The sequence below is a fragment of the Bemisia tabaci genome, chromosome 2, assembly GCF_918797505.1.
Source record: "Bemisia tabaci chromosome 2, PGI_BMITA_v3".
Classification (NCBI taxonomy): Eukaryota; Metazoa; Arthropoda; class Insecta; order Hemiptera; family Aleyrodidae; genus Bemisia; species Bemisia tabaci.
In genome coordinates this window covers 55,289,447-55,304,731 of record NC_092794.1, presented here as the reverse complement: position 1 = coordinate 55,304,731, position 15,285 = coordinate 55,289,447, and the positions used below count along the sequence as shown (strand labels likewise).

General features: G+C 40.5%; 2 protein-coding genes across 4 annotated transcripts in view; one reads left to right on the top strand and one right to left on the bottom strand.

Annotated features, from left to right (window-relative positions):
• beta-Man (beta-mannosidase) overlaps window positions 1-15,285 on the top strand; it is a 41,613-nt gene that overhangs the window by 23,634 nt on the left and 2,694 nt on the right. For all 3 annotated transcript variants that reach the window (XM_072295870.1, XM_072295869.1, XM_072295868.1), the window contains exon 13: window positions 12,973-13,206. In XM_072295870.1, the coding sequence (XP_072151971.1) occupies window positions 12,973-13,206 (234 nt within the window). The remainder of the gene's footprint in view (window positions 1-12,972; window positions 13,207-15,285) is intronic.
• On the bottom strand, window positions 130-8,674 carry LOC109034227 (uncharacterized). The gene is made up of 4 exons (XM_019047251.2): window positions 7,459-8,674; window positions 6,368-6,526; window positions 4,420-4,587; window positions 130-452 (listed from the first exon to the last, which is right to left on the bottom strand). The coding sequence occupies exons 1-4, from the start codon at window positions 7,537-7,539 to the stop codon at window positions 279-281; spliced, it is 582 nt and encodes a 193-aa protein (XP_018902796.2). The 5' UTR covers window positions 7,540-8,674; the 3' UTR covers window positions 130-278.

Here is a 15,285-nt window from a genome sequence, read left to right as displayed (position 1 = left end):
TTTCTTCCGCTCTTGAACGAGTGCTCTCCTAAAATTAAAAGTATAGATGCGTCAAAACTTTGGAGGCTCCTGCACAGGGCCGTCCGTGGGGGGAGGGGGGGGGGCAGGGGACAAAAGGGCCTAGGGACCAAGCACAATTTTAGCGTTTTATCAAAATAAAGCTTATGTAGGGAATTTCAACGAATGTTAAACAACAACTAAAGATTGTAGGTTGATTTTTTCTTTTAGCTCATATGAAGCTACTCAAAAAATATGAGGATTTGTTTGAATTGTAACAGTCAAAGTTTTTTCCTGATCGTCGCAAACCGAAAACTGCATTTCACACAAGAGATAATTTCCTCCGTTTTATCTTTGAATGTCACGCGGAATTTCCAGAGAGAGTTGCCCCCAGTTGGAAACAAATTCAACATCGTATCCGATCGCACCGTATAATTCCTTATCTCGTAGACACTCTGCAAAATGAGAAAAATTGAGGGATAATAGAAAGCTAATGAAGGCAAACGCCGCGTAATGTACATACGGGTATTCCGCTTGAGATAGAGTGATATTTGGACGTATTTCTGCCAAACGGAACTATGTGCATTAAGACATGAGCCCTGAGACCCTTATAGTCCGAGAGCCAGACGACTTTGAGTGACAAACTCGGGATACATGTTTTGACCCCCTAAATCGATAGCCTTGCATGCACTGAAACGGAAAATTTTTGTCTGCCGCCCTCTAGCCTGTGCCATCACCCTCATCTAGGCCCTCAAAGTGGTCCAAAAAACACCATCTGGTGACAAACTCCTGACGCTCGGCAGACAAGTCTATTATTAAAGATCATACCCAGGGTGACTAGAAAAACTTTGTCTGCCGCCTTCTAGCCTGTGCCATCACCCTCATCTAGGCCCTCAAAGTGGTCCAAAAAACACCATCTGGTGACAAACTCCTGACGCCTAGTGCGGTTGCAGATGTACTCCTGTGAGCAGCTTGTGTAATAAAGTTTGAATGATACATCATTCTCTTCGTTTTTTCGTGTAGAATCCGATTTTCGATGTTGTCAAGTCCAAAAATGATGCTGGTGCCCCCAATTCAAGATGGCGCCCAAAATGGCCGCCCCGGGGGTCAAAATTCCAAAATTCGAGAATATTGTCGAGTTTGGTATCCATTTATATGTAATTTTGGTCGTAGAATTCATATCTGGTGTCAAAAAATAATTTCAACCCCTTAGGGTCCGTCAAATCCAAGATGGCGGCCAAAATTTCAACTTTAATGATAATTACCCAAGATGCACCTTTCACTGTCGAATGACGTGTCTTCATTTATGTTAATTAGGTCAGAAAACCTACAAGGGAGGTCTACAATGCCACTGCACCCTATGGAGGGCCAGGGTTCACCCCCTCCTACCCCCAATATGGCCGCCGCGGAGGGCATAAATAGTGACATTCTCTCAGAGCGTCATAGTAGGTGTCCATTCCTATGTAATTTGAGGCGTAAATTCCAAATTTCAAATCATAAATCGCAAATGTGAGACTTGCAATGGCTTATACCCTATATGGGGCCAGGGGAACCCCCTCAACCCCCTCTTCTTTCTAACATGGCTGCCATGGGGGGCATAAATAGTGAAATTCTCTCAGGACGTCATGTGAGGTGTCGATTCTTATGTAAGTAGAGGCTTATATTCCGAATTCCAAGTTGAAAATCGCAAATTAGAGGTCTGGAATGCCATTTCACCCTACGCGGGGCCAGGAGCAGCCCCCTACCCTCTTCAAAACGGTCGCGGGGGGGGGGGGGGGGGCATTGTTGCAGTGAAATTCTCTCAAAGCGGCATGTGAGGTGTCGATTCTAATGTAAATAGAGGTGTAGATTCGGAATTCCAAGTCGGAAATCGCAAATTAGAGGTCTGGAATGCCATTACCCCTACGGGGGGCCAGGAGCAACCCCGTACCCTCTTCAAAACGGCCGCCGGGGGGACATAGTTGCAGTGAAATTCTCTCAAAGCGGCATGTGAGGTGTCGATTCTCATGTAAGTTGAGGCCATTTCACCCTACGCGGGGCCAGGAGCAGCCCCGTACCCTCTTCAAAAGGGCCGCCGGGGGGACATAGTTGCAGTGAAATTTTCTCAAAGCGGCATGTGAGGTGTCGATTCTCATGTAAGTTGAGGCGTAGATTCCGAATTTGAAGTCAGAAATCGTCAATATCTCAAAGTGACAAAAACACTTAAGCATGGCAATCGCTCTGGCCTTCATCTTGGAATAAAGAATGCATCTTGGGTTGGGTTCAGTTATGTCGAAAGAGCTGGAAATGAATCGGATAATTTAATGGTGATTGACATATTTCACCGGTGTTCTTTTTCAAATGTACACAGAGGATTCATATTGGTTTCTGGTTCTTTCATTATTAGATAACTGGATAATAGATGGTTCTTTTTGTAATCGATTTTCTTCTAGCAGGAGCGTGCGTTTTGTTGCAGATAACGCAGGAAACTGTAGGTGTCGCTTCTACTAGGAGACGAAACCCTGCGCTACAAAAAGCACTCAATTATCCAGTTGTTTTAATTGCAATTAAACTGAGTGCGTTCATAAACAATAACATAGGAACTCTGAATGCAGATACATACTTCGTCGGCAAAAAAATTATATTTTTGTGGGAATTTTTAAAAATGAAAACAACAGACGCCCATCTGAGTCCTTTGCGTACATAGAAAAAGAATACGCGTGAAATTTGTCAATTACCATTAAAATCACCAATTCATTTCCAGCTCTTTCGACAAAAATGAACCCAAGCAGCATTTTTAGTCCAAAATGTAGGCCAAAGCGGTTGCCATATATAAGTATTTTCGTCACTATGGGATATTTACATGTTTTGACTTGTGATTCGAAATCCACGCCTCAGATTAAAAACAAATCGACACCTACTATGCCGCTTTGAGAGAATTATAAGCCATTGCAAGTCTCACATTTGCGATTTATGATTTGAAATTTGGAATTTACGCCTCAAATTACATAGGAATGGACACCTACTATGACGCTCTGAGAGAATGTCACTATTTATGCCCTCCGCGGCGGCCATATTGGGGGTAGGAGGGGGTGAACCCTGGCCCTCCATAGGGTGCAGTGGCATTGTAGACCTCCCTTGTAGGTTTTCTGACCTAATTAACATAAATGAAGACACGTCATTCGACAGTGAAAGGTGCATCTTGGGTAATTATCATTAAAGTTGAAATTTTGGCCGCCATCTTGGATTTGACGGACCCTAAGGGGTTGAAATTATTTTTTGACACCAGATATGAATTCTACGACCAAAATTACATATAAATGGATACCAAACTCGACAATATTCTCGAATTTTGGAATTTTGACCCCCGGGGCGGCCATTTTGGGCGCCATCTTGAATTGGGGGCACCAGCATCATTTTTGGACTTGACAACATCGAAAATCGGATTCTACACGAAAAAACGAAGAGAATGATGTATCATTCAAACTTTATTACACAAGCTGCTCACAGGAGTACATCTGCAACCGCACTAGGCGTCAGGAGTTTGTCACCAGATGGTGTTTTTTGGACCACTTTGAGGGCCTAGATGAGGGTGATGGCACAGGCTAGAAGGCGGCAGACAAAGTTTTTCTAGTCACCCTGGGTATGATCTTTAATAATAGACTTGTCTGCCGAGCGTCAGGAGTTTGTCACCAGATGGTGTTTTTTGGACCACTTTGAGGGCCTAGATGAGGGTGATGGCACAGGCTAGAAGGCGGCAGACAAAGTTTTTCTAGTCACCCTGGGTATGATCTTTAATAATAGACTTGTCTGCCGCGCGTCAGGAGTTTGTCACCAGATGGTGTTTTTTGGACCACTTTGAGGGCCTAGATGAGGGTGATGGCACAGGCTAGAGGGCGGCAGACAAAAATTTTCCGTTTCAGTGCATGCAAGGCTATCGATTTAGGGGGTCAAAACATGTATCCCGAGTTTGTCACTCAAAGTCGTCTGGCTCTCGGACTATTACTAAGATATGCATAAAAGGGCTCACATCATACTGCACATAGTTCCGTTTGACAGAAGTACGTCCATTTTCTGTTCAAAACTGGGCATTAAAAAATTCGTCCCTTATTTGGAGCAACAGTGCACTTTGGTGAGAACATTCACTTTTTCTTTCGCTTCTGGGTGTGTGTTTTTTTGGGGGTTTTTCTTTTTTGTCATGCGTTCCTTTTGAAAAAGACGGTCCATAGGCACTGCACAATTAGATGATAGGCAGAAACACTCATATATTAACTAAAATTTATACTACACGGGTCATTTTGAATCGTCAAAATGTGTCCCAACGAATCCACAATAGTTAATTTGACTACAAAAAATGTTGACTATCATCATTATTATTTTTAATGAACATGTACACTGAATATACTGATGAAGAATGTCTTACAGCAGTGGCGATTGCAGTACCTTTTTATAAGGGCAGGCGTTAAGTTTGGGCACGTGAGAATTATAAAAACTCTTCGTAAATGGCAGCACATTCAGTGTAGTGCATGCATCATCCCACTTCCAAGTAGTGTAATATTCGCAGGAATTTGGGTTTCCCTTGTCTCCGCATTTTTCGATCCGAAATTTAAACTGGAAAAAAATTCAATATAATGTTTAGTAAAATGAAAATTTTACAAAATTATCTTCTTTTGGATTAGAATCCAACAGATAGGTACATACGACGAGTGCAAAACACTTGGAATGACTCAATTATTATACAATACCTATACGCAATCAACTTCAGAAAATGAAAAATGTTCCCATCAAATTTTCTCTTACTTTGTCAGCAAAACTAAAATATCATCTAAAATAAAACTAACAAATTTAATGAATAAAAAATGTATTTGATGAAAGTTGCGTAAAATTCACAGGTACCTCCAATTGCGAATCTGCTAATTCCACAATTTTTTATTGAAATTTTTAATTAAACAATTAATAATTAATTTTAATTTTTAATTAATTTTTAATTTTTCTTAATTTTTTATTTATTTTTTTTTTAATTTGAATTTATCATTTTAATTTGAATTTTTCATTTTATTTTTTTTTTATTTATTTATTTTTTTGTTTTGTTTTTTATTCTTAAACCACGTATCTCCATTGCAATGTTTCGAAATTCCTGCCTATATTTTTTTTTTTTCGAAGAGAAGCACGCCAACTTTATGACTTGAAATCTACAAAGAGTATTTTTGACAAATAAGAAACCCCGAGGAAGTCTTCAAGAAATTACGTTGTCTACTTTTCCACACACACAAAAAAATAATCACCACATGAAGTCTTGCAACTTCGCAAACGAGGATACGTGATTTCGCACTTTCGCCATTGATTTCACGAAACTTATGTGAAAACATTATTCTGTGAGGCAATTGAGAGGTTAAATTTTTAAGTTATCGAGGCAACAAAACTTCTAGAATATCATTAAAAGATGACGAAGTGCATTAGAGACTTCAACACATGACTAAGAAAGTAAAGATCATTTGTTTTTCCTCCTATTTTTTTTAGTTTATTTTTGAGCATTCTCGAGGTCGTTTATAATCTCTTCTGTCTCCGTTAGTCAGTACCGCATTGGGGGGATGGCCTGGCCACATGGACCGCGGCCCATAACGCCAAAGGGGGCGGCAAATTTTGCAATCTTTTTGAATGTAGGTATCAAAAAAAGAGAGAAAAATCGGATTCAGAAAATAAATTACCAACGAGAAAGGGCGACAAAATCCCTCCTTCCCTGAGAATAAAAGTATAGTAATCTCTAATTTTTTCGTATTTCGTTGATACAAGAGACAGCACCTTTAATTAGTCGAGTTAAGAAAGAAACCAAACACGCACTTTGACCTCGAGCGGAGCGGCGCAGAGAGCAATGATGACGAGGACTGAGAAGAAAAGGAGAAGCCCTCGGTGCGGCGCGGCGCGGCGGCGGCCGGCATGAAACGCATAGCGCCTACAAGACTGCATGAATACTTCACGCATTGCGCCAAAAACAGTGCGGTCAGCGCAGCGGCGGAAGTTAAAATTATTAAACTACATTATGTTTGTTCTTTCATAATTTTTTCGTTTGTTTGTTATAAATGGAGGACCTTGTCCAAACAGGGATGGGTTTACGGAACTTAACTTTCGCGTAAAGTTCCGTAAACTTTTGTTAATGTTGACAGGGCTTTCACAAAAAATGTGCCCAACACGAGTAAACGCGTCTCATACAACCCTCCACCACCGGCACGTTCACTTAACGAAGGGGACGGAAAAATACAGACGGCCCATGGGCGGCAAGTAGGTAGTTGTAGGTAGTAGGTAGTTCTGACCAGCATCGGTTTGGAAGATAGAACAGTTTACATGCTTTGACAGGGCGAATAAAGAAATCAAGTTGGTAAAAGTAACGTACCGATATTGGATTAAGTAGGTCTCTACGAGCAGCGACTTTCCCGTTGATGAGCATATAAAGGCCAACGCGTGAAACAGAGAAAGGGCCAATGCTCAGCACATAATCCTTATCGTCGCAATTTGTTACTTCGTCCTCGAACACCATTACTTTAGTGCGGACCTAAAATTACAGAATTATTGGAGGGAATGGCTGCGTCAACAAATTGACTGCGTTTAGCGGAAAAAACCAAGCCACATCAAGTATTGCCAAATTTAACCAGGCAATTTAATTTTTTACAAGAAAACTTTCGCGCGGATTCTTTTGAAAATTTTAAGAAATTTGCTTCGTAGGTATACACTATGCAGAAAATTAACTGAAATGTGCTTAAAAATCCGCACAGCCGTTTCCATGTAAAAAAATTGAATTGCCTAATTAAATTTGGCAATAGCTGGTGTGGATTGGTTCCTTTCTGCTTAGCGCGGTCCAAATTAGAACATCCCAGCTCTTCATTGTATTTTCAACATTTTTTCCCTCCTATAAAAGTCAATTTATGAATCAGGGTTTTCTACATATTAGCCACGGCTCTAACAGCCCTCTTCTGGAAACATCTTTCGCATATCCATATATAGTATCATCGGCTGTAAAAAAAAGTTAGGAAGCTCGAAAATTTCCAAGGAAAACTCTTAAAAAAATGTTCGGTGTCCAAGTTTGAAAACCCTCTCTTGTTCTTTTTTACGTAAAGACACCACCTTGCACTTTTACCAATTTTTTGCCTCTTTACTATTATAAATTGTAACAAACAAATTACTTACATGAGCTTTACACATAATTTTAGCTTTTTCATGTAGCATATAATGTGCAGTTTATTTTGTATTTAGCATCAAAACAAGGTGCGATTTTGAGAATTTAACAAAATGTTGATGCCAATTTTTTTTTAAATATGACCTTCAGATAGATTTTACTAAGATTGTTGCTACTGGGGATGTAAGTAAATGTTCTGCTGTGCTGAGAAAGAACGTCCGATCAACATTCGATCGTCGCCGAATTTTCCTTGATAAAATAAAAAAATCCAACTTTACAACCTTACAAAGTACATCAGTCGATAAAACTACCTGGTTTTTTGCAGAGGAAACGACAGAGAGACAAAAGTAAAGATACAAGAGGACTGTCGTTGAGAGGAACAAAACACTCATATCGACTTGAGTAATGCAACGAACGAAGGGATCCGAGGAGACAAATTGGCGCTCTGCGTGCGCGAATGCGTTGGGAAATTGCAACCGAATAACACGCCAAATCGAAATTTTTCAGATGAATTCTTATTTCCGGTCGATCATAATGTTACAAATCACACTGACAAGAACGGTCATACCATCTGCATGTAACACAATCAGGATACTCCATTCCGACTGTTTCGAGTTAGTCATCCATAGAGCTACTAGCGAAGTTGATGTTCGCAGTTGTTGTGTTTCACCACCTATTAGACCTCTCCCGCGTGTAGTTTTCATCTGGATTACCTACATTTAGCAAAACGGAACCAGCGCGATTACAGTGTTTTCAAAATCGTGGCGCGACTTCTCCTTTTCTTTTAAAAATATACTTAATATGTGTACACTGTTAAAATTCACACTATTATGTTCCTTCAAAATTAACACTTTTTGGTGGGAAGTCAAAACTATTCGCTATTCTGGGAGATTTTTTAGATAATACCTAATGAATAAGCAACATTTTTACAGCACTGTAATCTCGCTGGTTCCTTTTTGCTAAATGCCATCCATCTGCAGGCCCGCCACAAGGGGGGGGATACTGGGTCCTTGGTACCGGGGCCCGGGCCCTGGAGGGGCCCGTGACACAGGTGACAAACCACTACGAATTCATGTGTAACCCTTGTCTCGTAGGGAAAAGTGAGAAAATTACCCTAAAAATTCCGCAAGAGGTGAATAAAGTTTTAAAAACACGCTAGGGCACTATAAAATTTTTCTTACGTTTTTAGAGATTTTCAAGATTTTGAGTATATGTAGAATGACATTTTTAGTAACTGTGTTTCATTTTCTTCCGTTGTCGGATGCTAAGAGGCTCCTTTCTAGGCATCCTCGACTTCAATGGCTTAACTCCTTTGCCATAGACGTACGAAAGGGGAGTCCAGGGGGGCCCAGCTCCCCATAGAATTGAAAATTATCATCTGCCCCCTCAAAAAAAATTTATAGATGTTTTGAATGCAACAATTCGAAAGTTTTTGGTGCTGAAAGTAAACAAAAAGGCGTAATTATTCTGCAGAAATTGATGGAAAATCTCCATCATACGAGCTTTCATAATGCGTCCAAATAGATTTAAAATTTCAAAAATTTCCTGGGGGAGGCCCCCCGGACCCCCCCCCCCCCCCCGTGCTAGGGGCCCAGGCCAGAAAATTGGTACCAGGGCCCGAGATGGAATGTGGCGGGCCTGTCCATCTGTGCCTCTTGCAAAATTGTGATGGAGTTGGGCATAAAATGATCCTTAAGATGAATAATTATTAAAAAAATTAGGGGACTGTAGGTATCACAGCACGAATTAGGAGTTAATTTTGTGTCATTCTACACCACCTTGGTAAAAATTGGCAGTAGAATCTGTGCAGGCCCGGACTTACGGCGTGTGCAGGGCGTGCGGCGCACACGGGCGCCAGCCTTTGGGGGGCGCCACGAAAGAAGAAGAGAGGGGGAAAAAAGGGAAGAAAGGGAAGAAAGAACAAGGGGAAAAAAGGAAAAGGAAACAAGGTTGGGTAGTGAAAGCAAGGAAGAAGGGGGAAATGGAAGGAAAAAGGAGTCCGCGAGAAAGGGAGGGGGCATAAAACCATAGACAAAATATAAAGAGAATTGCCGTCTAAAGGTAGATTTTTAGGACAAAAACTCCACCTGGTCCATAGACGGTCAGGCGCCCCTTGACACTAAATTTGCGGCTGTACAGAAATGAAAGAGTAGGCATGTAGTAAGGGGGCGCCATAAATCCATCGAACAGGAGCCGACATAGCATTTTAGGCCACGTCCGCCATATTGGATTTGAGAATTTTTAAACATAGTAAAAATTCGAGTTTCCGGTCGAAAAATACCCTCAGACACCGAGTTTCAAAAAAATCCATCGAACAGGAGCCGACATAGCATTTTAGGCCACGTCCGCCATCTTGGATTTGAGAATTTTCAAAAATCGACTAAACATTCGAGTTTCCCGTCGAAAAGTACTCCTGATCCCCGGTTCACAAAGCTCTAACGAACAGAAACGGAGGCCAGAACCGGGGCTCATTTTAGGCCACATCCAACATTTTGGAGTTGAGAATTTTAAAAAATGGACTAAAAATTCGAGTTTCCTGTCGAAAAATACCTCCTGACACCGAATTTCAGAAAAATCTATCGAACAGGAGCCGAGATGGCATTTTAAGCCACGTCAGTCATTTCAGATTTTCGAATTTGGAAAATTTGACTTAAAACGCGTGATACCCAAAATCGGAGTTCAGATTCGGATTCCTCGTTAAAAATTGATACAATTTCATGTATCATACCCGAGCATAGCGTGAAGGAAAGAGACGTAACATAGACATACTGATTCGAGCATATGAATCCAACGTGGCAACATGGGTAGTGCTCAGTGGGTCAGCGGAGGAGGAAGAATAAGAATTTATCGTGAGAAATTCCTCGGGACGAAACCGAACGCTTAGCCGGCGCTTAAGCGGCGCCTCCCCGTTCGGTTTCACTCGGGCGACAGGCGGCGGCGTAGTTCAAAGAGGAAGTACGACAGAATCTATACGCGTCGTTAAACCTTTTTCCTTCACGCTATTTTAACATATGATACATGAAATTTCATCAATTTTTCACGAGGAATCCGAATCTGAGCTTAGATTTTCGATATTACGCGTTTTAATCGATTTAAAATCGTAGGAGAAATTACAGAATTGACCTTGAAAATTGATCACACATTAGTGTTTTTTTACGTCATTAAACCTCTTTTCTTCACGTTCTTCTAACATATGATGCATAAAATCTCATCAATTTTTCACGAGGAATCCGAATCTGAGCTTAGATTTTCGATATTACGCGTTTTAATCGATTTAAAATCGTAGGAGAAATTACAGAATTGTCCTTGAAAATTGATCACACATTAGTGCTTTTTAACGTCATTAAACCTCTTTCCTTCACGCTATTCTAAAATTTGATGCATGAAATCGCATCAGTTTTTCACGAAGAATCCGAATCTGAGCTTAGATTTTCGATTTTACGCGTTTTAATTTATTTAAAATCGTAGGAGAAATTACAGAATTGTCCTTGAAAATTGATCACACATTAGTGATTTTTTACCCCGTTTTTCTTCTGCGTTCACGTAATGAAATTAGATCAACAGTTGACTCATCGACTAGTCTAGCCCAACCCCCCAGAATCGGTCTAAAGGGCGAACGATTTTATCAGATAAGATTTGCGGTCCTAGTTTCCGGGCAATTGCGGTTTGATGGAAGCTGCGATGAGGAGAAACGGAAGATATGCGAAACTCGGGCGGATATTAAGTGAGCAACCAGGTAGGGGAAAGGCTTTCTTCCCGAAAAAGTGCTCGGGCCAACTTACATGGTCACCGGAGCATTGTAGGTATAGCAGGTTGTGGGAAACTATTTTTTTGCAGCAACAACCAATTGGATCGCATTTTGCAAAAAGGAACTAAGAGCATGTCAATGATGCCTGGATGTCAATGATGTTTCCTGGATTGTGCAACTTAAGTTAATTCTACGTGAAAAATAAACTTTTCGACGGTAATTTTCGTCTTGAATTCATAGTTTATTGGGAGTAGAGGTGAAACTAGTTTAGATGATCGTTTATGTTTGCAAGGTTAGCGACATTGGAATGCTCTTGAATCTGTGTTCCAAAATACCGTAGACCTTCGGCCGGCTGTAAGATTTCCAATAGATTCTATAGCCGGCTACACAAATTCTTATAGCCTTTCATAGCCGATGGCGATTAAGCAACTCACAGCCAGGCGATAAAGTGTATCGACGGTGAAACTACCAAACCACGTATCTCGTTTGCGGTGTTTAAAAATCTACGCTCGCATTTTATTTTTTTGAGGTAGACCAAATCAATATCATTCCTTGAAATTTTCACAGAATTTTCTCCGCACGAAGAGGAAAAATCACAGAAATTTTCAAGACTGGACGTTAAGTAGTTTTTCATTTAAAAAATAAAGTATGACAGGAAGTCTGCGACGTCGCAAACCGAGATACGTGGTTTGGTAGTTTCACCGTCGGTATGCTAAACGTCACTAATTACGGATGCTAGGACTTAGTGAGTTTTTAGACCACTGCTCTCTTTTTGGGCCGTAGTATCTTGATTTATTTTGCGAGAAAAGCTCCGTACTTTTGATGGATGCCTGCCATTCCTAATATATTAGAGCGCCTTCAGTTTCGTATGATACTGTACAATAACTCTGGTGTGAAATAGTTGCTTCGTGCGATGAGCCTGATACTGAATTTCCGTGAATTCATGAAATCAGCGTTTTGCGGGCCCTAGTACCCCAAGCAGCATTTTTAACGAAAAAATCGCGATATTTTGAAATTAAGTTTCGACATTTTTACAATTTTTTGGCAATAAAATCGCTAGGATTGTCAACATCTGCACGATTATCCTCGAAGTTGATGCAATTTTATCTACAAAATCGCGTTCGCCAAAATCGAAATTTTATCTCAATTTACCACGATTTTTTATTCGATAATATTGCGAAAAACCGCCGTCGATAAAATCGCGATTTTATCGCAAATTTATGCGATGAGATTGCAATTTATCGCGATTTTTCATCCGATAACATTGCAATAAATCGACATGAATAATATCGCGATACATTCTCCGACAATCGCAAGCTATTGCCATATCACTGCTACTTGGGGTGTAAGCCGATTCCGTTGGACTTTTCGGCTCTGAATCTAGTTGGTGCTCACATCCTACTTTTGTGAGCAACTATTCGTGTCTAAGAGATGTTCGTTTAGTGGAAAATAAAAATTGAAGGCGACCTGTCGTTTTGTATCCTCGCAATAATACCGCCCGCCACGCCGCGGTGAAGCGGCGAACGCCTGTAGAGTAAAAACTCCTTCACTTTCGTGCATATGCAACACGGACATCTGTAAAGCTCGAGTAAGCCTCCCCCCCTCGGGAAGGGGGGGGGGGATAGTCGCAACTGCACCCTTCGGTGTTTGGGAAACGTGAACCGCCTTCAATTCAGAGAGTATGCAACCCACAAATGTGTGGGCCCCTTGCACCCGCCAGTATCCTGAGCCTGAGCGTTAATCCGGCCCTGCAGCTACATACATATAAGTATTCATACATATATTCAGCTGTTCCTCACGTTTTTTGAGATCTTAAGGGGGAGGTCAATCAAGCGTTACGTCATTATTAAAGGGGGTCTGGGGTTGCGTTACGAATAGCGTTACAAGGAGGAGTCGAGAGAGCCAAAAAAACGTGACATAATTTATGGACGCTAACAAAACACCTGGAAATTCTATATTTTTTCAAACTTTCCTTTCAAAAATAACCTAACTAAGTATGTCTGAAGAGAATTACTTGTAAGTAATTGTCGTGGGTACATATAACTAAATATTTGTTTCTAATTTGCATGCTTTCCAGAAAAATGCAACATCAGAGTTGGTTGAGTCATTCACACTGAAAAGTTTGATTAACAAAAGCACTCCAGCGAAGATTTCGGGAAATGAGAATGTCACTGAGGAGAAGGACCGATTTTCTCCGGTTTATTTCCTTCATTTGCAGTTATACGACGCTGCTGGAACACTTTTATCGCAGAACTTCATATTACCGCAAGGTTTCTTGAATATCACAGGATTCGAAACAGCTAACGTCACGGTAAGCGAAAGTCAGTTTTCTATTAACCGGGTGCAGAGATGCAAAATTTCATGAGATTTTATTTTATGAGACTTTTCATAAAAATTGTATTCAATCTCGTTAAGTCAGGACAGTTGAAAACCTTGCTGGACGCCTACGTGATTATTAAGAGGCGAGCAGAAAACCACGTAGGTATCTTTAGACAGAGTACGAAATAAGGCCCAAACTACGTCTCATTTCCTCAAAATTCTACTGAGACACAGTAATGCAAGTGCGACATTGAAAACGAAAAAAAAAAAAAAAAAAAAAAAAAAAAAAAAAAAAAAAAAACAGATCAAACTCAGATAAGAAAAAAAAATCGTAAGCATCAATGCATAAGTAACGTTGCGGTTCCAGGACCATTCCATCAACGATTTTTTGTCCGCGCACCTGTTTTGGCCTGTAGTTTACATCCACGCGTAAAGTATGCAACAGTGACTTGGTCCGAGTGTTGCCTGCGTTACTTACATTTTAGTCCATGCGTAAAATTATACTGACGATATCGAAATTAGAAAATTGAGATAGAAGTAGGTATTATTACGCATTTATTTTTGTTCTTCCTTTCTTTCTCCTTTTTTTAAATGAAAATATTACTTTATATTAAAAACATTTACATTTTTCAAACGTGGCAAATATTTGTAAATCTTCTCCAAGCGATGACATCGATATTAATCTCAATGAGCCGTAGTTGTGGTGAAAGGAACTATACAAAAATGAATAAAAGAGGGGAAAAAACAAGAAGCACGCAATCTTTAGTTTTAACCGATTTGTACATGTATCTTATAGAGTTAAATTCGTCCAATTTTGAGTTTTTGGTTTCGCATACACCACACTGCAGCACAGTAAAAGCACAAAATAAAAAAGAAAAAATTAAAGTGGTTTGGTAATCATTAAATTTGACACAGAAAACCACCTTCATATTTACCAAACGCACATTAAATTTTCCTTCAATACATATTTTTTTTCATCAATTCAATTGAGAATAATCCATGCAGACTTGCAGAGTGTGGAAACTTTTCAAAATCATGAGTTCAAAAACGCGGACTCCGCGAGTTTTAATGTTAGAGCCTCTTACATAGAGCGGAGCAGCGTGCTGCCAGCGCGAAACGCGCACTGGCGCCTACAAACCTAACGGGGATACTTCACGCATTGCGCGATGCGTGAGTACCCCTGTTAGGTTTGAAGGCGCTGATGCGCTGTAGTCACCCTCGCCAGTCGCGGCGCTTCAAGCGACTATTTTGCAATAGAGGTGTTGCACAGTAAAATACGAAATTGAAGGCGCTCCAACATATTAAGAATGACAGCCATTCTTCAAGAGTACGGAGTTTCCCTCGCAAAATAAATCAAGATAATACCGCACAAAAAGAGACCGGTAGTCCAAAAACTCACTAAGTTCTAGCATCCGTATTTAATAACGTTTAGCATACTTTTTGAATTTCATTAGAGAAAAAAGTGACCCGATTTCGGCAGAAACATTCTTGAGTATGCTGTCAAGAAGATTTTATTTTGAATCAAGAGTAATATAGCAGAACGAAAGCGGGAAAATAGACTAATTTTAATGTTAGCTTATACAAACGTTGATTTTCACTCATAAGTGAATTCTGGAAGTTTTAAACAAGATCGTGCAACTTGTTTAGAGTGAGATTTGGACACAGGCGCATGTCTTGAGAAAGTGTACGTAGGTAGTTGATTTAACCCTATATCATGTGGTCAACTACTTACTTATTAGACCGTAAGGCCGCGAATCACCGAACGCACTGAAAACGCCTTCAATCAGTCGGTTATGCAACATGATCTCTGAGATTAAAAAATTACTCGGTATGCTCAGGGTGAACAGCCGGCGCGCCGCGCCGCGGCGCGGCGCGCTCGCATCGGTGTTCTTCCTAATTCGAGAGGCGAGACCAGAAACCATTATTTTACACCGTTCATCTGCTTCTCTCCTACGCTTGAATACCAACATCAACCGCAGGGATTTTGCGCGAGAGAAAGAAGTGTTCATCGCAAGCTATTGCGACCGTTCGTTTCCCTATTAGGAAAACGAAACGAACGGATTCTCGTTTT

Excerpts from the sequence above, each read along its gene's own strand:
- LOC109034227 (XM_019047251.2), bottom strand. The coding sequence starts at position 7,539 with ATGAGTGTTTTGTTCCTCTCAACGACAGTCCTCTTGTATCTTTACTTT. Across the intron at positions 6,527-7,458 it reads TTTCCTCTGCAAAAAACCAG|GTCCGCACTAAAGTAATGGT; the intron begins GTAGTTTTATCG and ends CTGTAATTTTAG. Across the intron at positions 4,588-6,367 it reads ACCTACTTAATCCAATATCG|TTTAAATTTCGGATCGAAAA; the intron begins GTACGTTACTTT and ends ATTTTTTTCCAG.